Source organism: Mustela putorius, unplaced genomic scaffold (genome assembly GCF_011764305.1).
Source record: "Mustela putorius furo isolate JIRA1106 unplaced genomic scaffold, ASM1176430v1.1 tig00000585_pilon_pilon_pilon, whole genome shotgun sequence".
NCBI classification, from domain to species: Eukaryota; Metazoa; Chordata; class Mammalia; order Carnivora; family Mustelidae; genus Mustela; species Mustela putorius.
The window spans coordinates 4,855,241-4,879,889 of NW_025421424.1; the positions used below are offsets into that span (position 1 = coordinate 4,855,241).

Genomic DNA, 24,649 nt, shown 5'->3' on the forward strand with positions numbered 1-24,649 from the left:
TCGGTATTTTAGTAATTAAATTGTTCAAATGTGTTTTTCCAATCAGCTGGTAATGCTAAGAAATATATTTTGTTTTCTGAACTTCTTTCAGGGGTTTGGCTTAATTTTGGGGATGGGGTGGGTTAGGAAGAAGTAAGTACTTTGGAATGTCAGATAAAGGATATTTGTCCAGGAGGCACACAATTACTGGTGTGAACCATCACAGCACACTATTTTCTGACATGTATTCTGAGATAAGTGTTTTCACATGCATTTTCACACTTGGTTCTCACACTGACCTTGGCAGTAAGTATTCTTTTATCCCCATTTTAAAGAGTAGAAGAGTCGTTAGGAACTTACCTCCACACCACGCTCCTAACCGCTAACTTGCAGAGAGCCTCTGCTTGAACTTTGGGACCAGGTGGGCCCATACATTAATCTCGTTAGGGCTCAAAGTCACAAAGCTGACTGACACCAGGCAGATCAGGGGCTGGAAGCTATTTTTTGAGATTCCCAATCCAGTTCTGGCCCCTACAGTTTGTGTTTGTTTGTTTGAAGCATAAATTATTCAGCAATCCATTGAGATATTTAACCTACACACAGCCAAGCATTGAGATATTTGTGGTATACAGACAGGGCTCAACAAATCCAAGGTTTACAAAAAGGGGGGGCGCAGGGAGGTGGGGGCAAGCCAAGTGGCTCTATTTTATAAATGACCACGAGGTGGCGGCATAGGAACATAAAAACTAAACACAAAGCTCTCTTCCGGTGCTGTTTTTCTTTTTGTCTAAGGGTATGTAATGGTAACTCAATCTCCTTCCATATTGTGCCTTTCAAAGATATGACCGTTTTAAAATTCATCCTTTGACATAGGCACCGTTACGATGACATTATGTTAAAGGATAAATCTGGTTATCACCTGAAAAGCCAAGAGACTTTACAAATTCTTTTGTTGTGCCCTATTTCTTCTTAGGCTCCAAATTTCACTCATCTTAAAATAGTGTCCCCAAAATGTTCAAAGCACCCTCTCCTTCATCTACTTTCTGTGTGTTTGTTAAGTGTACAATTCAATACTTTTTCAGTAAACTTATGAAGTTGTGTAGTCATCATCATAACCCAGTTTTAGGACTTTTCTATTGTTATGCCCCAATAATGGGTCCGTGATTAAAGGAGCGAGACTGATACAAAGCGAAGGTCAAGCAAAGCTTTATTTCGCGCCAAGCATCAAGAATCTAACCAAATGCTCCGGGACACACCTCTTACAAGAAAGGGCAACCCTTCTCTGTTTCACAGATTAGCTTTTAAGGGCAAAGGCCATGCGGACGGGCCTGGCCTCGCACAGGTGGCCAATGAGATTGTAACACACACAGGGAACTCCACAGTGATGCTAGGTGACCAATTGAGTTACCATTTACCCTAGTAAACATTTGAACCAGCCTATTACACCTTGATTGGGATTGGCGCCCAAAGGGCGGGGCGCATACTCCTTGGTAACCACGGAGACAGTATGCATCCCCCCACTGATCCGATGTCTCCACCTGGTCTGACCCACCTTTGTATCTGGGCTTTGTTACCTGAAGCTGGTTTCTGGGACTTGTCTCCAAGTAAATCCCCTGAGGAAAGGAGAGCAGGGACAGTTTCTAAATAGGTCCTTACACTATCACCCCCAATATGTCCCGCAAACCTGTGCATAGGAATCCTCACTAACACTCGCAGCACCAAGCAACCACTGATCTGCTGGGTCTTTATAAATCGCCTTTTCTGGACATTTCCTGTAAATGGAGTATACAGCGAGTGAACTACTGCCTTGTCTTCTTTCATGAAACACAAAAGAATTTGAGTTTCCTCCGTGTTGTGGCACGTATCCATACTTTATTCTTTTTATTGCAGAAGAGTATTCCATGGTATTCATTCATCATTCCATGGTATTCATTCATCAGCTGATAAACATTTGGGTTGTTTTCCCTTTGGGGTCATTAGGAATAACGTTGTTATGAACGTTAACAAGTGTCTGTGTGGGCATTTGCTTTCATTCCTCTCAAGCGCATACCAATGGCCGGAATTTCTGGTCATTTTGCTTTTTTTTTTTTTTTAAGATTTTATTCATTTATTTGACAGACAGAGATCACAAGTAGGCAGAGAGAGGGGGTGGGGAAGCAGGCTTCCCGCAGAACAGAGAGCCTGATGCAGGGATCGATCCCAGGATCCTGGGGTCATGACCAGAGCCAAAGGCAGAGGCTTTAACCCACTGAGCCACCCAGGCGCCCCTAGGTTTCACTTTTTAAGAAATCGCCCAACTCTTTTCCAAAGTGCTTGAACCACTTTATTTTCTCCCAAGTAGGGTATAAACATGCCGCCTCTGCACACCCTCACCAGCACTTGTTATTGTCTGCCCTTTTTTGTGATAGTCATTCTGCTGGTTGTGAAGCGGTATCTCCTGGGGTTTTGATTTGCATTTCCTAATGACTTTTGACCATTGAGCTCCTTTTCATGTGCTTATTAAGCCATCATATTCCTCTTTTTCAGTGGTTTTGAAAGGCTTTTTCCTTTAAAGGTTTTTGTAGGAAAGTTAAACTAAAACCCAAGTAAAAATGACATCAATCGTTACTAATCCTAGGAGATCAAAGAAAGAGTTATAGTTTGTATAATGCTAAGTAACACAATTACATATATTATGATCATAGTCATGTGAAAATGCTTGACTACAACAAACTATTAGCTTTTTCTTTTCTTTCTTTCTTTCTTTTTTTTTTTTTTGGAAAAGGGTGGAAAACCCCTGAGCATGGGATGGGGAAGGGGCAAAGGGAGAGGGAGCAAGAGAGTCTTAAGCAGGATCCCTGGCCAGCACAGGACTGTACAAGGGTTACATGCAGGGCTTGAAGGGGGATGAAGGCGGGAGTAAAGGATTGCTGGATCTCAAGACCCTAAAGTCATGACCTGAGCAGAAACTAATAGTCAGATGCTTCACCGACTGAGCCAGCCAGGTGCCCCACAACAAACTATTAACTTTTAAGGCTATACACTGTATGGTTCTGTTCCTACGGCTTTGAGAGTTTGGGTTGGATTGGATTTTTATTTCATGCAACTCACATGTAGGATTGGGAAAAAAAAAATTCCAAATGTCTTTACATTAAAAGCAGATGGATAGGAAAAAATAAGGAGGGAATGACCTAAGCAATAATCGTGCTAATTTAAGATGGTAGGATTATTGGTGGCTCTTCTCTTTTTTCCCATTTTTCTGTGCAGCGTGTGATGCTGTTAGCCTGCCCGCGCGGAAAAGCGGTTGGAGGACCCACATTTCCACACCTCAACCGCAGCTCCTCTTAAAAACTCCTTCACTTCTCAGTCTTGCTAATTAGTCCTGACCTTCCTATAATCCTTTCTTTCTTTTACTTTCTTTTTTTCCTCCCGCCCACATTTTGGTATCTTGCTTCAAACCTTACAGCATAATTATCTTTTCCCCAATTCCCTTCATTCTATATTAGTTATTTTGCTTAATTCCAGCTTTATCCTCAACCCAGATTCCAAATAACATTAGAAAGCAATGACACTTCTTACTTGTTCCCTAAGACCCTAAACGCTTCACAAGTTACAGACGTCCTAGTCCCAGGACCTCGGTGACTGTGCCCTGGTGTCACCTTGAGCTGTGTTTCTTCATGAATAACAAAGGGCACTGGAGTAGATTCCAGGTTCTTCAAGTGGAGAATGAGAGCAAAGAATCCACTCTGAAGACTTTTGCCATGAAGTTTTGAGCCTCCCCAGGTGCTAGGATCTTCAGGCTTGAGCAACTCCAACAGAGTCCTGGCAAGCTCCCCCTCCACTTCCTTGTTGAGCTGACCTAGGGGCTGGGGCAGAACAGCCTCTGTTTTCTGCTGCTGTTCTTGTGCACTAGATTGTTCTTACAGAACTTATCAACCTCTTTTTTTTTTTAATGATTTTATTTATTTATTTGACAGACAGAGATCCACAAGTAGGCAGAGAGGCAGGAAGAGAGAGAGAGGAGGAAGCAGGCTCCCCACTGAGCAGAGAGCCCAATGAGGGGCTCGATCCCAGGACCCTGGGATCATGACCCAAGCCGAAGGCAGAGGCTTTAACCAACTGAGCCACCCAGGAGCCCCACTTATCAACCTTTTAAAAACGTGAATCTGATTCCATTACTCTTTGCTTAACACAATTCAGTGGCTCCCCACTGAACTTAGAAAAATCTTTAAATCCTCATCCTGTCTCATGTGCGGGGGGAGAGATGGGGGGATGTGACCTTGACCCTGTCTGCTTCTCTCTCTCTCTCTCACCCTCTGCCATTCTTTTCCGTGCCCCCTAGGTTCCAGCCATCCCGACCAGCTCTGCTTGCCTCACTGTGACCAGCTTTGTCTTATACTTTCTGCCTGGACTGTTTTCCTAGTTCTTTCAAAACCTAGCCTGGGGCGCCTGGGTGGCTCAGTGGGTTAAGCCGCTGCCTTCGGCTCAGGTCATGATCTCAGGGTCCTGGGATCGAGTCCCGCATCAGGCTCCCTGCTGAGCAGAGAGCCCGCTTCCCTCTCTCTCTCTCTGCCTGCCTCTCCATCTACTTGTGATTTCTCTCTGTCAAATAAATAAATAAAATATTAAAAAAAACAAAAACAAAAAAAACCTAGCCTCTAGGTCTTCAGGTCTCAGCTGAAGTATCACCTCAGAGAGAGTTTCCATGACTACTTAATCTAAGAAGATCCTTTCTGGCTCTTCCCCACCTCAGTACCATTTGCTTTCTGCATAACATTGAGTTAGCTTTCTGCTGTTTCCTGGTTGATGGGACGTCTCTTCCTCATGGATTATATACTTATGTGCCAAGAAAGCAGGGACAAGTTAGGTTTTGTTCCCCACAGTACGCAGAAATTCAATACATACCTGGTAAGTGAAATTAACTATGCCATAGAGCAGAAGGGACCTCGGGACACCTCGTGTGCCCCCCCCAATCCCCTTCCACATCACCCCTAATGGCTTCAGCGAAGGAACTTCGGGTCACAGCAAATTCTTTCTTAGAGTATATCAAAATGACAGTTAATTCTCATGTATACAGAGGACTCTGTCTTTCCATCTGAACCTTCCACTTCCTAGTAATCCGGAGTTACATATCACACACTTAATTCTTCTCAATGTCACTTTCAAATATATGAATACGGCTCTCTGCTCCTCCCCGCATCCCTCGTATTTCTGGTCCTCAGAGAGTCTGCTGCAATGACTGCAATCATGTCTTTCCCCTCCGGACCCCCTTGCCAGCAGTTTTCAATGAATGTTTGCTTCATTTGAGACATCGCAGGTAGAATTCAATATGAAGAATCCTGTGGGATAATTATCTCCTTTATTTTGGATATGACCATGATACACATGCAATATAAAACAGCAAAAAAAAAAAAAAAAAATTCTCTCTCCTTTCTAACAAATATGTCATGCTAGTAATTCTTATCAAGTGTGCAGTCAACCAGAACCACAGCTTTCATTTTTCACGCATGAACTCGCATCTCCTTTACCTGGCGCATCTAATTGCCTGAACTTAACTCTGGGTTCTATCTTTCATCCTGTTAGTGTGGCTCCATCATTCTAAGCTGTCTAGATCTCTTTGAATCTTGCTCCCATCAGCTGACCTATTGGTGCCATCTCCCAACTCCGGGTCAACCGAACAGTTGACAAGCCAATTCCCTCGGCCGCCATCTGAGTTGCCAAGAGAAATGCTGAACCAGGCAGAGCACTTGAGCACAACCTGGAGAGCTCTCCTCCGGGCAAACACCGCGCCCGAGGTGCCCTGCCTTGGGGGTGGTCCTTCGGGCCTGCACGGAGCAGAGCGCCAGGCTGTTCTCGCGCCGAGAGCCTTGCAGCAGCTCACGCATGCTCTGTACCTGTCCCTTGACTTACCAGCGTGCAAAGAGGAACGGAAAAGGAAATGAGGTTAATGTGGGCGATTTTTTTCTCGGTGAGCGGCACCGGAAGCAGCCTGGAAGCTGCTGGGGGTTGTGGTTCTTCAGGACAGAGGCCCTCGCCGGGCACCAGTCTAGTGATTTGTTCAGCCGCACCTTCTCCCGTCTTGTCGACTTGCCTGACAGCATCTGTCACTTCCCACTTTTCTTATCTAATCTGCCACCTCCCTGCTGGTTCTCATGCATTTGGATGAGGGCCAGCCGGTTCTGGGTGGTGGATTTGCTCCTGTTCCACTATGAGAAGAAGGAGAGTTGGTAACCCTTTTGATGGAGATCTGAAGCTGGCCTTCCTGGGTAATCCAGCCCAGGGCATCGCCTTCAAAAGATGGAGCTCTTCCTAGCTCTTCGTTTCTCCGTTAGAGCTTTCCCACCCTTCCTTTCCTGGACCAGCTTCCACCTTACTCCAAGCAGAAGTCCTCTGCACAGCAAACAGAGCTTCTTGTCCTCTAGGGTAGCAGGGAGACAGCGAGGCCTGTTCTCTGTGCCGAGGGGCTTGCTGACTCTCCTGGCATCTGGAAGATTCTTCCTGTAAGCAGGCAGCCTCCTTCCTTCTCCCAGTCATCAGGTGCCTTCAGACCCTGCTGGTGCCCCATGGTGGGGATGTGACCCACCCACCTGAGCCCCAAAGAAGAGCTTGGGTAGGGCTGTGAAGTTGTGCTTTCAGTGGTTTCTTGTCTTTTATTTCTGCTTTCCCACTCTTAAGCTAATTGTCTCGTTCTCTCCAATTCCTCTTTTGCTCCTGCTTTCCCCATTACCCCTCCTGCCAACCCTCAACACTTCTCCTTCAGTCCAGAGGAGACAAAAACAGCATTAAAGGGGCTGCGGAAGAGGATTCGCCCAGGCTCTGCGTATGCCAGCCCGGAGCTCTGTATGCATGTTTAAACATCTCTTTCCAACCTCACGCTTTTTTCCCAGATGACACATTTCCTACCCCTTTCCTACTTGCCTACATCTGACAGGACAGCTGGAGCATGGCTAAGTGGAAGGTGGGGAAAATTCTGCCCACTTGAGCAGCTTTGCTGTTAAGTTGTATACCTTACCTGAATGTGTGCATGTGCAAAAAAAAAAAAAAACCAAATAACTTACTCCTTCTGAACCCTCTGAACCATGCTAACAGGCATGGAGACCACGGTTCAACTCATTAATTACACCATCAGGTCCTCTATGGACTGAGTTGTGTCTCCCCAAATTCATGTGACAAAGCTCTATTTCCCAGTGATGGTGTTTGGAGGTGGGGCCATTGGAAGATAATCAGGTTAAATCATGTCCTGAGGATGAGGCCCTCAGGACCAGGATTAGTGCCCTTATAAGAGATAGCAGAGAGACTCTCTTCGTGTGTGTGTGTGTGTGTGTGTGTGTGTGTGTGTGTGAGAGTATGTGTTCTCTGTTTCTCTTTCTCTGTCATATGAGGACATAGCAAGAAGTTGGCAGTCTACAAGCTGGGAAGAGAGCCCTTGCCAGCTGGCTGGCATCATAATCTGAGACTTTTAGTCTCCAGAATGGTGAGAAACTAAAGTTCTGTTGTTTAAGCCGCCCAGTCGATGGTATTTTGTTATGGCAGTCTGTGCTGACGAAAACAAATTCTCAAGCTAATTATTTGCTACCTACCATAACATTTGTTTTCCAAATGTGCCATTTGCACTCAAATCTACATGCAAATTGAATTAGTTAATTAATACAGGTATAAAGTACCTCAGGATAGGAGTCTCTAGTGACTCCATTCCCCATTAATTGCCATATATTTATATATCTTTACTTGGAACTCCTGGATTAAACTACCCTGGCTCTTCATTTAACTATAAAGCACTCAGACGATTTTGTCCAAATGCTCCTCTTTCCTGAAACTTCATACTTATCTTTCTCTAAATTAGGCTCTTGGGCTGTGGACCCAAACAATGATCCTGTTTTGTAGCAAAGCCCATACTTGCATTCCATGTCCATACCCAGTTCTGTCCACTATCATGTTAAGAATTAGAATGTCAGGGCGCCTGGGTGGCTCAGTGGGTTAAGCCGCTGCCTTCGGCTCAGGTCATGATCTCAGGGTCCTGGGATCGAGGCCCGCATCGGGCTCTCTGCTCAGCCCGGAGCCTGCTTCCCTATCTCTCTCTCTGCCTGCCTCTCTATCTACTTGTGATTTCTCTCTGTCAAATAAATAAATTAAAAAAAAAAAAAAGAATTAGAATGTCAAATGCAGGTATCTGGTTTCCTTCTTAGGGGTAGAAAGGATTAGAATGTCCAGCTTGTCAGTGATGATAATGGTGATACCTAAGATTCAAGAATTCTAACCCCCATACATGCAGATCTCTTTAACCCTTGCAACAGACTCCATGAAGTAATGGGCTTCACCTTGTATGGATGAGGGAAGTGGGGCAAAGGAAGATTAACTGGCAAAGATGACACAGCCAGTGATGGATGTCAGGATTTGCATGCAGGCAGTCTAAATCCGGAGCTCACTGTCCTGACTTAAAAACTGGATATTTTCATTGAGCATACTATCTAAAAGGAGCAAAGAGTCAAAGTGGAGAACCCTAAGAAGGAGAAGTTTAGCAGCCTCAATTTTATCTCGATGCCTCTTACTTCCCAAAAGGGTCCATGTACTGATGATTTCTTTTGTGTGAGACAATTACTAAATATCACAGTCCTCATTTAGCCTGCTGTTGCCAGATGAGGAGTCTCTCGGTTTACTGTGTTTGAATGACCCATACCCTGAACACCTTCCCTCTATCAAGAAAAGTTTCAAGCAAGGAATTTAGACCTGAAACTTAGACTTTAGAGTTTGGTATGTGTATGTTAGGACCCAAAGTTGGACAGAGCCATAACTCTTCTTCAGTATCAAAGCCAAGTCTAGCCATTCCAGACTCCTGTACCATTGTTCCAGCTTTGCTTTAATAGTGATAGTTTTTGAGCAGCATCCCCATTTGTCAGCTCTAGGACTAGAAGGTGTTTGGTCCACATACAGTAATAAAGGCCATTCTGACATCAGCACCATCTTATTGGGCTGGTTCTATCTTGGGTACTGGGAATAGACGATCCTCAAAGAATTTTCTGCTGCCAGCAGGGCAGTACAAAGAGCTGCCATCAGACTATTAAATACAAGTTTCCCTAAAGACAGACTCAAGAACTTGTAGCATTTGCCTTCAATCATGGGAGCCCATAACAAAAACATGCATTGGTTGAATGGACACCTGTGGGAACCAGGGCAAAGGGTGCCAAGAGATCCCTTGTTTTCTAATCCAAATTCCTCCTCGTGTTTTTAGAGCAAATGGGCACTTAGCATGTGATGAAGCAAGCACCTATCATTTTTTCTATGCCAGTGGTCCTCCTGTTTCACCTTGTGTGTACAGATCTTTGCTCTAAATGAGACGGTAGAGTCCTTACAACTAGAGGAAGCACACTGCGATAGACCGTTGCTTTTGGAGTTAATGCACCTGGGTTTAAATACTAGCTCTGCCACTCATACTTAAAGGCACGATGTTTAACTGCTTTCTCTGGTTTATGGTTTAATCTGAGCTTCACAAGTTTGTCATAAAGATCCAGTCCTCATAACTCGTGATGGTTGCTCAGTGTAGAGAACATTAACTCCTTTCTTCTTTCCTCTTAGAGGGAGTGGATGATTCCTGTTGTTTCTGCATTCCTAGCTCCTACCATATGTCTTGGCACATGCAGAATATCAGAAGATGTTTGTGGAATAAATAAATCTTATAGCCCTCTATATTAAAATCCCTCACTCTGGTTGGTCATCTAGTTGGTTCTCAAATACTGTTTTTTTTTTTTTTTTAAGATTTTATTTATTTATTTGTCAGGGAGAGAGAGAAAGGGAGAGAGAGCAGGGGGAGTGCAGGCAGAGAGAGAAGCAGGCTCGCTGCTGAGCAAGAAGCCTGACTCAGGACTCAATCCCAGGACCCCGGGATCATGATCTGAGCCAAAGGCAGACGCTTCACTGACTGAGCCACCTAGGTGTTCCTCAAATACTTTTTGAAAGAGAGACGTTATTTTAAAAATGTAGGTTTAAGTTAATTACACACAGTAAGTTATTTAAGTTATATATTATTATATTTATGTAAGTTGTATATTATATAAAGATATTCTTCAATCTTAAGAAAATAGCTTTGTAAATTTTTATATGGGTATACACCCATGAAACCACTACCTAGATAAAGATAAAAAACATTTCAGTTGCCCCAGAAGTTTCTTTATGCTACTTCCCAGCCAATACCCGTCCCGCCAGGGGAGCTGATTGTTTAGACTTATGTCACCATAGACTCCTTTGCTGGTTCTTGGACTTCAAATACATGGAATCATAGAATGCATACCCTTTCTTTTTTTTTTTTTTTTTAAAGATTTTATTTATTTATTTGACAGAGAGAGATCACAAGTAGGCAGAGAGGCAGGCAGAGAGAGAGGAGGAAGCAGGCTCCCCGCTGAGCAGAGAGCCCGATGTGGGACTCGATCCCAGGACCCTGAGATCATGACCTGAGCTGAAGGCAGTGGCTTAATCCACTGAGCCACCCAGGCACCCCGAGTGCATACCCTTTCATGTCTGGTTTCTTTTACTAAAAAAACATGTTGTGCTATTCATCTATGGTGTTATGTATGTCAGTAGTTTATTTTATTTATATATTATTTATTTATACTGTAGAATACTGTATTTATACTGTATTATAGAATATAATACAGAATGTTATACTGTATTATAGAATACTGTGTAGTATTCTACAATATAAATAAATTCTGTATCCATTCACCTATTGATGGACAATTGGGTTGTTTCCAGGTTTTAGGAATGATGGCTAAAGCTGTGAGTATTTTTATATGCATCTTTTAGTGGATGTAGGTATTCATTTCTCTTGGGTAAATGCAAGGAGCAGAATTGCTAGATCATAGGGCAGGTATGTGTTTACCTTTATCAAAAACTACCAATCTATTTTACAAAATAGTTGAACTATTACACTGTTACCAGCAACATATGAAGTTTTGGTAACTCTAAGCTTTTATCTGTGTTTGATATTTGATATTATCTTTTACATTTTAATTATCCTGATAAGAGAGAGATCTCATTGGTGTCTTACTTTGCAGGTTGCTGATGAATGATGATGCTGACCATCTTTTCAGGTGCTGTGTCCTTGGAGCTGCACAACTCAAATCTCCCTTCAAGAGAACCTTCTGCAGGAAACATAGCTAACTGACAGCTTCCAGCAGCTAGATCTTGACATCCATCACCATGCTCATGCCTACGCCACATTTTCCCAGTTCTGCTTTCCGTCAAAGACTAAGCCTGGCCGGGATACTAGAGCTAGGCCATTTCTACCCAGTGGAGCACTCCTCCAACAGCCAAACTTTGTTCAACAGACTCCCATCAATGGCCCAGATTATCTCAAGATTACACTGAATCCAAAGTTCTTCCTACCTAATCCTTCTTCCTTCCCTATTTCCTTTTATAGATGTCCAACCTGCCCCAGTCCGGGCTCTCCCTACCTTCTCCTGCTCCACCCTCTTTTCCTTCCTAAGCATTTCCCTCAGTAGACCCACTGCATGTCTAATCCCATCTTGGCATATGTCTCCTGAAGCCTGAACTGATACATATGATTACTGACAGTTCCGATAACTCTCTCTTGTAAAATCCCTTGTTCAAGTCCTTTACTTATTTTTAAATTGAGTTTCAGACCCCTACTCCTTTAAAAAAAAAAAAAAAGGGATGTATAGGAGCTCTGTATATATTCTGGATGTGAGTCTTCATTAGGTATGTTTGGTGACTATCTTCCCCCCATCCATGCCTTGTATAATCACTGTATTAATGATGTCTTTGATGAACAGAGATATTTTATTTTAGTGATGTCCGGTTAATTTTTTTCTTTTGTAGTATGAAACATGAGGTAGATATCAAGGTTCATTTTTTTTCATACAATTATCCAATTGGATCAGCACCACTTACTGGAAGAATGATTTCCCTACTGCAATAGCACCCATAATGGAAATTAGGTAAAGGTACATATGTAAGTATATTTCTGGATTCCATTCTCCTCCATTGCTGTTTATACCTGTACCTATAACACACTGTTTTTTTTTTTAATACTATCACACTTTATTTATTTATTTTTAAAGTAATCTCCATGCCTAAGATGGGGCTCAAACTCATCACCCCGAGATCAAGAATGTTCCACCAAAAGAACCAGCCAGGTGTCCCATAACAGACTTTTTAAAATTATAGCTTCATAGAACTTCCTGGAATTTGAGAGCGTAATTCCTCCAACTTTTTCTTTTTAAATATTGTCTATCCTAGATTATTTATATTTTTATTTATTATTAGAATGAGCTAGCCAATTTCTAAAAATAACCTGGGATTTTCATTAGGATTCCATTAAATCAGGGTTTCTTATCCTCAACACTATTGAAATTTGGGGCCAGGCAATTCTTTGCTATGGGGAAAGGTGATGTCCTGTGCACTGGGGGAAGTTAGTAGCATCCCTGGCTTCTGCTCACTAGGTACCAGTAGCAATCCCCTACCCCAGCCTGTGCCACACAAAAACATGCTTCCATAAATTGCCTAAGGTCCTTCGGAGAGCCACACTCCCTCCCCCATGCCCTCCCTCCCCCACTGATAACCACCACATCAACTCTATAGAACAGTTTGAAGAAAATGGACCTCTTAACAGTATTGAGACTTTCAATCCACAAGAATGGATTATCGCTCCATATAAAATTGAAGCACACACTTTCAACACCCTATACCATTGTAACCTTAAAGGCATAATGAATTTGGATTTTCATTTACTGGTTATTTAATGACATATGAACTTATTCATACCTCCTATCCAAAGTGGTCTTCCATCTCTGCAAATGGTTTAATGTGATAATTAAGCTTCTAGTCAAAATACCACTATTTGAAAGTCAGAGCTAATCCAGAAGGAGCCTTGGATTTAAAGATGACATGGTAGAAATTGCAAATATGTAACGAGTAGAATAAACATAAAAGCAAGGATCAAGGGGCACCTGGGTGGCTCAGTGAGTTAAGCCTCTGCCTTCAGCTCAGGTCATGATCTCAGGGTCCTGGGATTGAGCCCCACATTGGGCTGTCTGCTCAGCAGAGAGCCTGCTTCCTGCTCTCTCTCTGCCTGCCTTTCTGCCTACTTGTGATATCTCTCTCTCTCTCTCTCTCTCTCTGTAAAATAAATAAATAAAATCCTTTAAAAAAAAAAGCAAGGATCAAAAAAATAAGGTGCCTGGCTGGTTCAGTCAGTGGAGCATATGACTCTTGATCTTGGGGTTGTGAGTTCGAGCCCCACATTGGGTATAGAGATTACTTAAAATTAAAATCATAAAAAAAAAAAAAAAGATAAGGCGGGGCACCTGGCTGGCTCAGTCTGTTAAGCATCTGCCTTGGACTCAGGTCATGATCTCAGGGTCCTGGGATGGGGCCCCGTGTAAGCCTCTCATGGGGCTCCCAGTTCAGTGGGGAGTCTGCTTCTCCCTCTCCTTCTGCCCCTCCGCCTGTTCATGCTCGCGCTCTCTCTCTCTCTGTCTCTCTCTCTCCCTGTCTCTCTCTCTTTCTCGCTCTCACAGACTCTTTCTCAAATAAACAAAATATTTTCCTAAAAGAAAGATAAGACAAAGGGAAAGCCAGGTAAGTGAAAAGATTTTAACTCTCTTACCAATAGAAAATCAGGTAAACAAATATTTACTAAACAGAAAAAGAATCTCATGTTATCATTATATTTAAAAAATACACATTAGCTACCTCTATGAACTTGATGTGATTCTTGAATCTTTCTGATAATTTTTTTTAGTTCTCAAACCTCACAAAATTGATTTTATCCCTGTTAAATGAATTAGGAAAATGGAGATTATTTCCTGAGGTTGGCTGCCCTGCTTCGCCTTGGTACTATCCCAGGCCTCACTCAACTCCTACCCATCACCTATGCTGCTGCTCTTTCAATTCTCCTAAAGGAGAGCTGCTCCTTCCATGCTAAATAACATTCAAGACTCACCACTGTCCACCAAATAAAGTCCAAGTTTTTATGCGTGTTCAAGATCTGTTCTCTTGCCCCTCCTCACTCTAACCTTTCCATATGTAATATCTCTCATTGCTCCATACATCTGACACTTAAATCAAACCAATGCTATTCTACATACTTTGCTTTTCATAGAGCCCTCTCTTCCTCCAGACTACTATTTATCCCAACTTCTCCCCTGTCAAAATATTTCCTGACTTGAAAGCCTAGTTCAAATGACATCTTCTTTGTGAAGTTGTGTCTGATTTCTCAATTGCCCCAGCACTCTACTGCATTAGGGGTAAAAATTAATAGCCATCCGGAAGTCCCAGCTGAGCCTACAGGGAATGCAAACTTCCCCGGGGCCAGTCTGATGAGTGAGCAGACTCCCCAGAAGTACAATTTGCATGACTCAGCAGCAGGGCAGACAGGAGGCCTGGGAGGAAGATGTACTAACAGGTTCCCAGGAGCTGAGTGGAGGGGGGGAATGGAAAACAGCGTGATGTCTCTCTCTTCCAAACTGGGCCCAGACTGGGTGGAGTCTGGACCCTGTGGAGCAAGGAGGTACTGGGCAAAAGCTACAGGACCTGTTTTTACAGTCTTTGGAGACATGGGGGCACAAGCAATTTTGAATTCGTTTGCAATCCTGAGTGCGACATGAGGACAGAGTGAGAGGTGCTTTTCCTTGCTTACCATGGAACAGCGACCAGCTTTGATACCTCGTACACTCCAGCATCCTAACCGCAGTGGGAGCCCAGAGATATGAACAGAGCAGCAGGAAACCATGCGGGAGTGGACTTGTTTGTGAGCTCATATGAATTCCCAGAATGCTATGGAATCCCCAGAAATACTAGAAGAACGCTTTATAGATGGCCAACAACCTGTGTAAGTAGCTTGGGGGCAAAAGTCTATAGAATTTGATTATCTTTTATTTAATTGCTTTTATGTGTAGACAGGGGAGGCCTGAAAAAAACTTGGCTATGCCCATATGCACTTACGACTTGAAGCGTTTTAAAACTTATCTCCATGTAAGGGTCTGATTCTATGCTCCACCACCATGCAAGGTGGATATTATCATCACCAGATGTTCCCCATCGCTGTGACTTTGAGCATAGTATCCACTGTGGGAAGACTCTAGGATTGGGTACCAGCAGACCTACATCAGGGCTCTTTCTCTTCTACACATGGCTGGATGATCCTGGATCAACCCAGACCCTCTAAGCATCCCTGTCTCTCCTGTAGGACATGGTAATCGTCCCTTTTGCATGGAGGTGCCCTGAAACTCTGAGACGATGAATAGCTTCTGTGCAACTATAAGAATGTATTATGGCCTTGACATTCTACCATTGTATCCATATTCTGCCATACATCAGCTGTTTCCTATACATTATCCATAGACTAAAAAGAATGAAAACAGCCTACATATGCCTTATACACGTCCACGTCATCTCGTCCTGCACAGAGCAGGAGGGCCTCCAGGGTGATGAGTTTTCCATCTCTAGGAGGAGTGTAGCAGAGGATTCGAACTTCACAACAGCTTGGACCAGACACCAATCTGGAGGGCCTCAGATTATTCTTCAGTTAATTGGGTATATAACAGATACCCGTACCATAGGCCACGGGTCCCAGGAACACAGTGCATGGTTAAGAGAAAACACAGCCACTAAAACAGGGCAGGGTTGGAAAACTTTTTCTGCAAAGGGCCAGAAAGTAAACATTTTAGGCATAGAGTCTCTATGGCAACGACTCACCTCTCCTGTTTTATGATGACAGCAGCCTGGGGTAATATGCAGGCAAACGGGAGAGGCTGTCTTCCAGCAGCTCCTATTTTACAAAATGGGTGGTAGGCTGCTCAGCCTGCGGGCCATAGGTAGCCAACTCCCGAGACGGTTTTGTTCTGTTGCCGAGGAGGACTGAAAACCCAAGATGCTGAAAGGAAAACCAGGTGCTTACATAGAATGGAAAAGTTAAAATCAGTGAATAAAAGTCAAGTTCTCCACTGAGTGTTAGAGAGTAAAATGGAACAAGTACATCATTGGAAAGAGAAGAGGTTTTGCGTAAAACGTCAATTGATTTGGGTGAACACAAATTTTATTCAGTTTGGAAAAGAGAAAAGATGACTTTGGGGTTTAGTTGCCTAAAAATTCGTGATGGGCCAAAGAGTGCAACGTGGCTTCTGAGAACATGTAGCGTGCTATATGAAGGCACAGGATCTGGAAGACACAAGGTGATGATCCCAGGGGATTAGAGCTGTGTCTGGCTGCATCCCTACTGGATTCCTCACACCTATCCTAGGCCCGGCACAAGGTGGTGCTCCCTGGGGAATAAGCGGTCCCAAGCTTGGCTCTGGGTGGCGCAGTTGGACATCTGCGTGTCTGCTCTATTGCCTTGTCTGGGCTGGATCCAAAGGTGAAGAAACAGCTGGTGAGCTCTGAGCGGAAAGGCGGGACCCAGGTGAGCAGAGAAGGAAGGAGTCAGGGGAGAGAGGACCCCAGGCAGAGGGCAGCACTAGAATCCGTTCTCATTATCTGATGGGTTTCGATTCTGCTCCCTTTTCCTTCAAAATCCCAATTAAAATACAGGTTTCGGGGGGGGGGGGCAGGAGGCATCACACTTTCTAAGAAGTCTTACCTTTAGCTTTGTTTTCTGAAAAATATGCCACCCTCCCTTTGAGAAAAGAGACAAATGCATTGACACATTTAAGGAAACACTTGGGATATTTTAAATGAGCCAATAAAGGAAGATGAGCAGAAGGGACATGGAGGTCTACACTGGGAGTTCTCATAGCCTCCGATGCTCCCCTTGCAAAGGAACTAATTATGTTTGGAGAAGACATGTGTGCTTGATAAAATAATTAAAAATAAATTGCTCTCCTTGGAAATGCAAATTAGCGAGTGTTAAAGCAACCCCGTTGGTCATATAGATAATAAATAGATGGGTTTTCTCAAGTCTGTTAGGCTGCACTGATCGATTTCCAGTTCTGGTTCCAACAGGCCCAGAGCGGCTTCTGAAACAAAGGTGAGGAGATCTCAGGCCCACTGGGAACCGGGGTTGTATCCTGAGGGCCGATGTTGAAAACCTTAAGCCAGGACACTCCCGAACCACACCCCACCCTACCCCCGACTATGCCTGGCTGAGAATAGGGGACCCCTGAGGAACCAGACTTGACCCACTGCTTCCCACGAGCTCCTAGCCGCTGCTGGGGGAGGACGGGGCAGGGGCACTGTTCCTCCTCCTCCCTCGATAACTACCACAATGCCCTGAGCTACTACTAATGCTGTCTGGTCACAGAAAATAAGGCCTTGGCTCAGAGCCAGGACCCAGATGGATCTTTGGGCGTGGGGAGGAAGGGGAGGTATGAGGCCTTGGGGGCTGATCAGACCACTGTTACTGAAACAAAAAAAAAAAAAATAGTTTTCCCTTAGCAATGACCTAATGCTAATAGACAGAAGAAAGAAAGAAAGGGAGAGACAGACAGACAAAGGAAGGAAGGAAAGAAGGCAAAAGAAGAGAAGAGAAAAGAAAAGAAAAAGAGGAAGGGGGAGGGAGAGGAAGGAAAAGCAGCAGGAAGAAAGAAAGAGAGGCTAGGCTAGGGAAGGAAAGGAAGGGAGGAAAATAGAAACTCAGACTACAAAATGCTTTACAGCTTCATGGAAGGACCAATATTGATCAGGGACCCTCGACACAGAGTTTGTTCTTGCAAAGCATTCATAGATGGGATGAGGGAATGATGGGCGTTCTGCTTTGAGGGAAGTCACACTCACCTTGCAAGACAGATGGAATATGAATGAAGGGCACATCCCTAATACCCTTTTGCCTTGCTGACGTCAGGGCCCTTCCTGCGCCTGTAATCTGGGGGCAAAGGATGCCCAAGGGCCAGCGTGACTGGACCACTCGGAGTGCTCTCCTGGGAGTCCGCGACATAAGGGAGGGAAAGGTAGCGGGTACTCTCACCGAGGCTTTGCTGTAGGATCTCAGCGAATACCCAAGAGGCTGTGTGAGGGAGGTTCTCTCCTTACAGACAGGGACCCTGAACCTCTGTGAGGTACTGCCAGTGAAAAACAGGGTAAATTGTCTAGCTCCTGGGAGGATACAAGGGGTAGATGAGGGCAACACGCAAAGAAACACTTCGTGGTGTGGGTCCCACAAACACGCTCAATGAACATTCCCTATGATTCCTAGGTAACTTGCCCAAGGTCATAGACACCAAGAAGGACCCAACCTGGATTCATTCACATTCACAAGCGGCTCAGTTCAATTCCAAAGCCCGCCCTTTCCCTGGGGCTGATGGACGCTCTCCGGATTCAATGGTCTTCCTCTTCCTCGTCCCTCTGGTTTATTGTCCAGTCTCCAGTCCCTTTCAAGTCCATCCAAAGGGACTTTTCTTTCTGTGCTTTTAGAATCATTGCCGACAACTTCCTGGCCTTGTGGCAGTAGCAGAAGAGAGCAATAAGCAGAAGAATCAACAGAATGCAGGGGAAGGCCAACAGGAAATAGAGTAAAGATGTCGAGGAGCAGATCCTGGAAGGAAGCGTGGGCTCTGCAATGAAAAGGAGAACCACCAAGATGATCAGTCTCCAACTTCCCTGCAACAATCAACCATAAACGCCTGGGGGATTTATTGTGACAGGCAAATACGGGCAAGAACCGCGGCCCCCTCAGATCAGAGGAGGACAGAAAGAGGGAAGCAGTGGGGAGAGGAGAAGCCCAGAATGGTGCTTTTCCAGCCTCGCTGCCTTCACCCAGCAAGTTCCAACCACTGGGGTTCCCATGACCTACTTAAAACCAACAGCCTCGAAGAAAAGCAAAACAAAAAAGAAAAGCTCTCCTTTAATCTTCTATCCTCAGAAAAGAGATCTATAATTCAGCCCTCGTTCTCAACTCTGTTGCTGGTCCTGAATTTTTAACTGAGTTATTCCCGCTGCTGCTTCTTGCGTGCGCGTGCACGCACTCTCACAACGTCTTGTCTTCACACGACAGCACCCAGGGTGAGCAGCTCCCTCCCTTCCCCACCCTCCAGATGGGTCTCCCCTGGGACACCCTCCTTTGGGCTCCTTTCCTGTGTTGCTCTCACGATTGCCTCCCTCTGGCGCACACACACACTCTATACCCGAATCCTCTGGGTCCTTCTGACCCAGCTCATATGACCCTCTTCCTCCCCAGGGTTATCTTCCTGCCTCAGGCATGGTCTTCCAAGGTCCTCTTCTCACATAACCCTTGGTGTAGATCTCTTTTGTTCCCCCTTACCCATCTCCTTGGTTTCATCCACCGTTACTTGAGCCTGCCTGAGAGTGTCATTTGGCCCCGTGTCCCCTGCAGTGTCCCACACACGTGCATGAGAGCTTTCGCCGATCTGAACTGAATGGGACTGATGGCAACCGGAGGCAAAGGATACTATATAAAGGCAGCCCGAAGCACATGACCGTCAGGCAGCTGCAGCCCGTGGGGAAGCCCCATCACACACAGACACACAGAGCACGCACGCGCCTCCCCAGAGTGATTCCCGGCCACGTGCCCAGGGAAGCAGAGGGACAGGACTGCAGACTTTCCCAGATTCCAGGAAGCCCCTCCCGGAATTCCTAGTCCAAGGACGGGGTTTACAGACTCTCCATGCAAAAAGACACAGGCTCAGAGAGATACCAGCTGCTAGATATAGTCTTCCATCTACATGTATTTACGACAGGATATTTGAAATCTGGGCTCTTCCGGAAAATCGGATGCTAATAGTACTTGTGTTTTTATTGGAAAATTGTAATGACTATAAACACATTCTTCTTCAAAGGTGAAGTTACAGGATTCAAGGGATTATAGATTCTTAGAGATGTAAACAGCTTTACAGGTCATTTCCATCAACCTGTTTCCCGCATTGCTGATGCATCTTGCACCGAGAAGAACGTCTCTTTGGTGGAAGTCAAGAAAGAATCTAAACATTTGTCCAGCTCCTGCACTGTGAGCTCCTGAAGGACGGGGCCTACATCTGATGCATCTTTTTACTTTGTCCAGCACTTGGTCTGTGGGTCATCAATGGAAACTGATGAATGAATTAATTACATGAGTACATTGCACCCACAAAAACACAGGGGTGGCAGCCATCATGTTACAAAGAGTAAAGATCATCACTGAACATTAGACCGGCCGCAGCGCTCGGGACTCACAGGTTGCTACGGGGGTTTGTGGCCTGGATTTTCTCTGGTCTCATTTATATTCTCCAGCCTAATTTTTGTTTTCCTTTTTGAAAGGGTGGACAATGATAAAGCTGGATTTTTAAATCCTTATCACCCTCCCTCTCTGTAGCCTACCTGACCCTTCTCTCCAAGGCCCTGCTTGACTACAGTAATTCTCCCAGCTCTTATGTGAATGTATTTGAAGGCACTGGGATAAGGAGGAGTTATAGATAGACATGCTGAAAGAGAATGGAGCTGCAGGGAACGGTGGGTAGGAGTACGGGGTTTGACACTTCGCACTACTCATACACAGGGTAGGGACTGACTACCATCCCCAAGAGACCTGGGTTCACATTCTAGCTCTTCAACTTACTGATATTGACATTAGACAAATTACTTATCCTCAACAGTGATTAGTTTCCTCATCGATCCAATGGGGATAATAATTTCTAGAGTTGTGATGAGATAATGCATAAGTTATTTAACAGAGTGCCCAGCACACTTGTTGAGTCAGCAAGAAATAAATGTTAGTTGGAAGGCTAGTGAGGATGTTAGGATGTTAGGAAAAATGATGGGCAACTTCTCTCAGGAGATGGGACAGAAAACAGGGCTGGACCAACTGAGTCCTCACACGGGTCACCCACCTGGCCATGTTCTCCCACAGGCCAAGACTCTCCCTTAAATCTCTGGTCCCTCTGTCTCCACGACTGGGTGACAGTCCACTGAGAGTCTAAAGACTACTTAGTAGGAGACTCTGACTTCTCTTCCCAGTCATGGGTGTCAGAGAACTGGAAGGTGAGAGTCTACCTTGGTCTCACCGTTGTTAGACGATGGTATGATCATGAGGGCTAGCATACAGAAGGGGGAAAGAAATCTGGTACTTGGTTTTTTCTGCCACTGAGACTCTAACCTTCAGCATGAAGGGACTGCCAGAGGGCTTGACTGTCTTAATGGGGAGGAGGCTACTCTGTTTGGAGCAATCTGCCATCAAAGGATGGTAAAGTGTGCTCTTCACAGTGCTGAATTGGCCAACAGCTAGCGACTGTCAGCTCCAGTGCTTCTAAATTACCTCTCCTGGGAAGGCAGGGTTTGCTCTGGATCCCACGATCACCATTTCGAACCATCTGCCTCTTACCCCTATTGGGATTAGAATTAGTGACATTCTAAACCGTTAAGGTTCGGCATTTTTAATCAATCCAAGTAAGTGCCCCATGCTCAAAGTACAAGTTCTGCAAGGCAGGGCCAAAAATGTAATGAGACTACTTCATCACCAGCTCTAGTTAATAACTGTCTTCCACCCACAGCCAAACATGCCAAGAGGAGCACTCCTTTTCGCTAGCGCTTCAGAAATATGTACTTCAGCAGAAGAAAGATATAAGATAACGATGGGGGCTATCAACTCCTCCCCCACCTCCCACCAAGACTTTGGCAACTGTCTATGCCAAGTGTGGCCATGTGAGAGAGTTGGCTCCTGTCCAACAATAAAAGTAGGGTTAGGGAACCTGATACGAGTGCATCCCGGAACCACTGGTGCCTGACAGCATCCTGTTTCCTTTGAAGACTTGCTTGCTCCTTCTTTCATCAAGCATTTGTGAAGTGCTACATGCCAGACATTGTTGGAGGCATTAGGGTAGCATGGGTAAATTCTATGGTCATTCCAGAAACTTCAGTGCGGTAGGGGCACATATCTCCTTTGAAGGTTCACTTTCTAAGTATATCCTTACCCAAATAGAAGTTGGGGAATAGGAACAAACACCATATAATTAGAACTAATCCAGTCCCCAGGAAGCCTTATAGTCTTGCCTGTTAATTAATCCCAGCAAATTCTGTAGAATAAGACATTTATGTCTGGGTTCTGAGGGTGAGATAAAAAGATGAAGATATCTCCAGGCCCTACATTGGCATGGTCAAAGAGAAGAAAGTAAGATGGAGAAGAAGATGAGAGGTCCATTCCCCCAGGGAATTCCTCTTAATTTTTTTCTGTCTTCATTTGAGCCACATGCCCCACAGTTTTATTAGGTGGTCCTAAACTACCCAACCTGACATTGCCACACAGAGGTGGTGGAAAAACCACCAAAGAAGTGAGAATTGCTAGCATGTTAGATCTGATCTGGACTTTATTAATACATAAGCAGGTCCTTACAAGGAGTGTGATTACACTGTGATTCGGTAAGACCTTGAGCATCTCTACTTGCTAGGCATTGCGCTGTGTTAGGAATGAGACACTCAGTCTGTGCCTTCTCAGAATGTACGGTCTGACGGTGTGGATAGATGTTAGCCAGGTGTGATAACTAAGAGAACAAGGCAAATCACAGATCGTGGCAGTTATACTTGGAGGTAGAGGATTCATGGATGTTGACCAGAGAAAGATGACATCGGAGAACATTCCAGACAGGAGGTGGTCTGTGTTGATGCAAGGTGTTGGACTATTGGTCTACTCTCTTCTGATCTTTCCCTTTGTCCTTGCCACTGCCTCTTTCCCCTCCAGAATGTAAAGGTTCTCAAGTCTCTACCACCTCCAAACCAACACGGAACAAAGTAAAAGTTCATTGACACCTCTCACCACTTGTTATTTCCTTTCTTGTCCTTTACATCAAAGTTCTTGAAAGTGTAATCTGCATCTGCTGTGTCCACTTTCTCACTGCAGTCTGAATTTTCTCATTACTTGTCTACAATGGCCCTATAGTGTGAAATCCAAAGGATATTTCCCCATTCTTATCTTCATTGATTTCTCTGAAATAGTTGAGTCTGTTGGCTTTCCCTTCCTTCTTGATACCCTCTCTGCTTTTGGTTTCTACAGTACCACTCCTACCTCTTAGCTACTCCTTTCCTTCCCCTTCACAGGCTCCTCTTCTGCACTGATCAACAGTGATAGATCTCAGGAGTCCCTCATGGGACACCATTATTGGCTATAAGTTGATGCCTTCTAATCTACAACTCTGGCAAAGATCTCACTTGGAAGTCCCCATGTCTATTGGGTAGAACTCTTCCGATAATTTACACGTACTCCAAACTCAATTCCAGCTCAGTTTATTAAAAATTGAACTAATTTCCCCTTCACACTTTTCTCCTATACCCACTAGAAATTTGATATTCATCCTTGGTTCTTCCCTTCTGCTCATGTACCCTTCAGTGTCTAACTCCTGAAGATGACGCCTCTCAACACTGAATGCCTGCCCTTCTCTCAACCCTTGTGTGTACTGCCTTAATTTAGGCCTTCATCTTGTCTCACCTGGGTTCCTACAATCAATTTCAAATGGTTCTCCCTTCTCTGTGTCTGCCTCCCTTCCAGTTCATCTTTAACACAGCTCCAAATGGGAGCTTTCTAAAATGCAAATCTCATGCTGTCCCTCCCCTGCCTGAACTTGTTTGCTGACACTCTACAACGTTCATGAATAAGTTCACCCTCCCCTTTGATATCCATACCCTCTCCATCTCACTAACTTCATCTCTGTCCCTTGTGCAACAGCTTTTAATATCATCTTGCGTAGTTTTTCCTTTTCCTAAAATATCTTCTCTTCCTTTCTCTTGCATACCCCAAGGAACTTTCTGGATCTCCTCCCCACACAGCCCTTTATCCCAGCCCTGCCTCTGTTCCTTCATCCCGAGGCTGCTGCTTTGATGACTGCTATCATTTTGGACTTCAAGTCTCCCATCGGAATCTGAGCTCTTTGGGAAAAGACTCTGTAATTCACATTTTTGTATTTTCAGATCCTCACATAGTTACTTATTGAACAACTTAAAATATTTTGTCACATATATGGATATATCCATTCGTGTGTGTGTGTGTGTGTGTGTGTGTGTGTGTGTGTAGCACGTTTGGTGGCATTAGGGGATAGAGAGTTAACATTTCTTGACCACTTACAATATTCTAGGAACCATGTTACTTTATGCACATTTGTATTATTATCCTCAATTTATGAGTAAGCTGAGGCTCACAGAGGTTAAATAACCAGGGTATGAGTTTGTAGGTAGGTAGTAGGGTGGTGATCTGAGCCTAGGCTTGTCTGATTCCGAACCCCAAGATTTTTCATACCCGCTCCTCCACTGCCTCCACAACTCCGTAACTCCCAGAAAGGAACAGCCAGGTAGAGGAAGCGAGATCCTGTAATTGAGGATTTACTTGGGAACCCTTAAATGTGGTTATAAAAAACCCTCAGCTGATTGTGGCACAGGCTTTCAAGCTTCTTCACCTGTAAGGAATACAAAGACGACCTAATTTTTAACATTTTCTTTCCAGAGTTCATCTTTTTTAAAACCTCTCACCTGATTTAGAAGGATTCCACAAAGATTAACAGTATATATACATATGCTGTGAAGGATCCCATCTGTCTCAGAGGAGATGTGTTTTTTAGTCACAGAATAGGTACATTTTATACTTGTTATCTATTTATGCTGCTACCAAAACCCGCTGATGCTATAGGGTCTACAGATTCCAGTGAGAAAACAGGTACGGAATGTGCTCAGGGTTGTGGGACTTCCCATAATTGTTAGACTAGAAGAAAAGCCAAGAGGAAGAAAAATTCTCTCTGGACACTTGGGAGAAAAGTTCTGCTGAAGAATGGTC

The 24,649-nt window shown here is 44.4% G+C and overlaps 1 protein-coding gene across 5 annotated transcripts in view; it reads right to left on the bottom strand.

The window, feature by feature from the left end:
• Nucleotides 1–15,987: 15,987 nt before the first annotated feature.
• CD101 (CD101 molecule) overlaps nt 15,988–24,649 on the bottom strand; it is a 36,928-nt gene continuing 28,266 nt past the window's right edge. The window contains exons 9-10 of one of the 5 annotated variants that reach the window (XR_006607264.1): nt 18,141–18,458; nt 15,988–16,131 (exon numbers count right to left, since the gene is read on the bottom strand). Coding sequence is in view for 2 of the 5 variants with exons in the window: in XM_045081861.1 (XP_044937796.1) it covers nt 18,223–18,458 (236 nt within the window). In the remaining 3 variants the exon portion in view is untranslated. Of the gene's footprint in view, nt 18,459–19,631; nt 24,276–24,649 lie in introns of those variants that run through there. The other 4 variants (XR_006607265.1, XR_006607266.1, XM_045081861.1 and 1 more) reach the window with 4 other exon arrangements.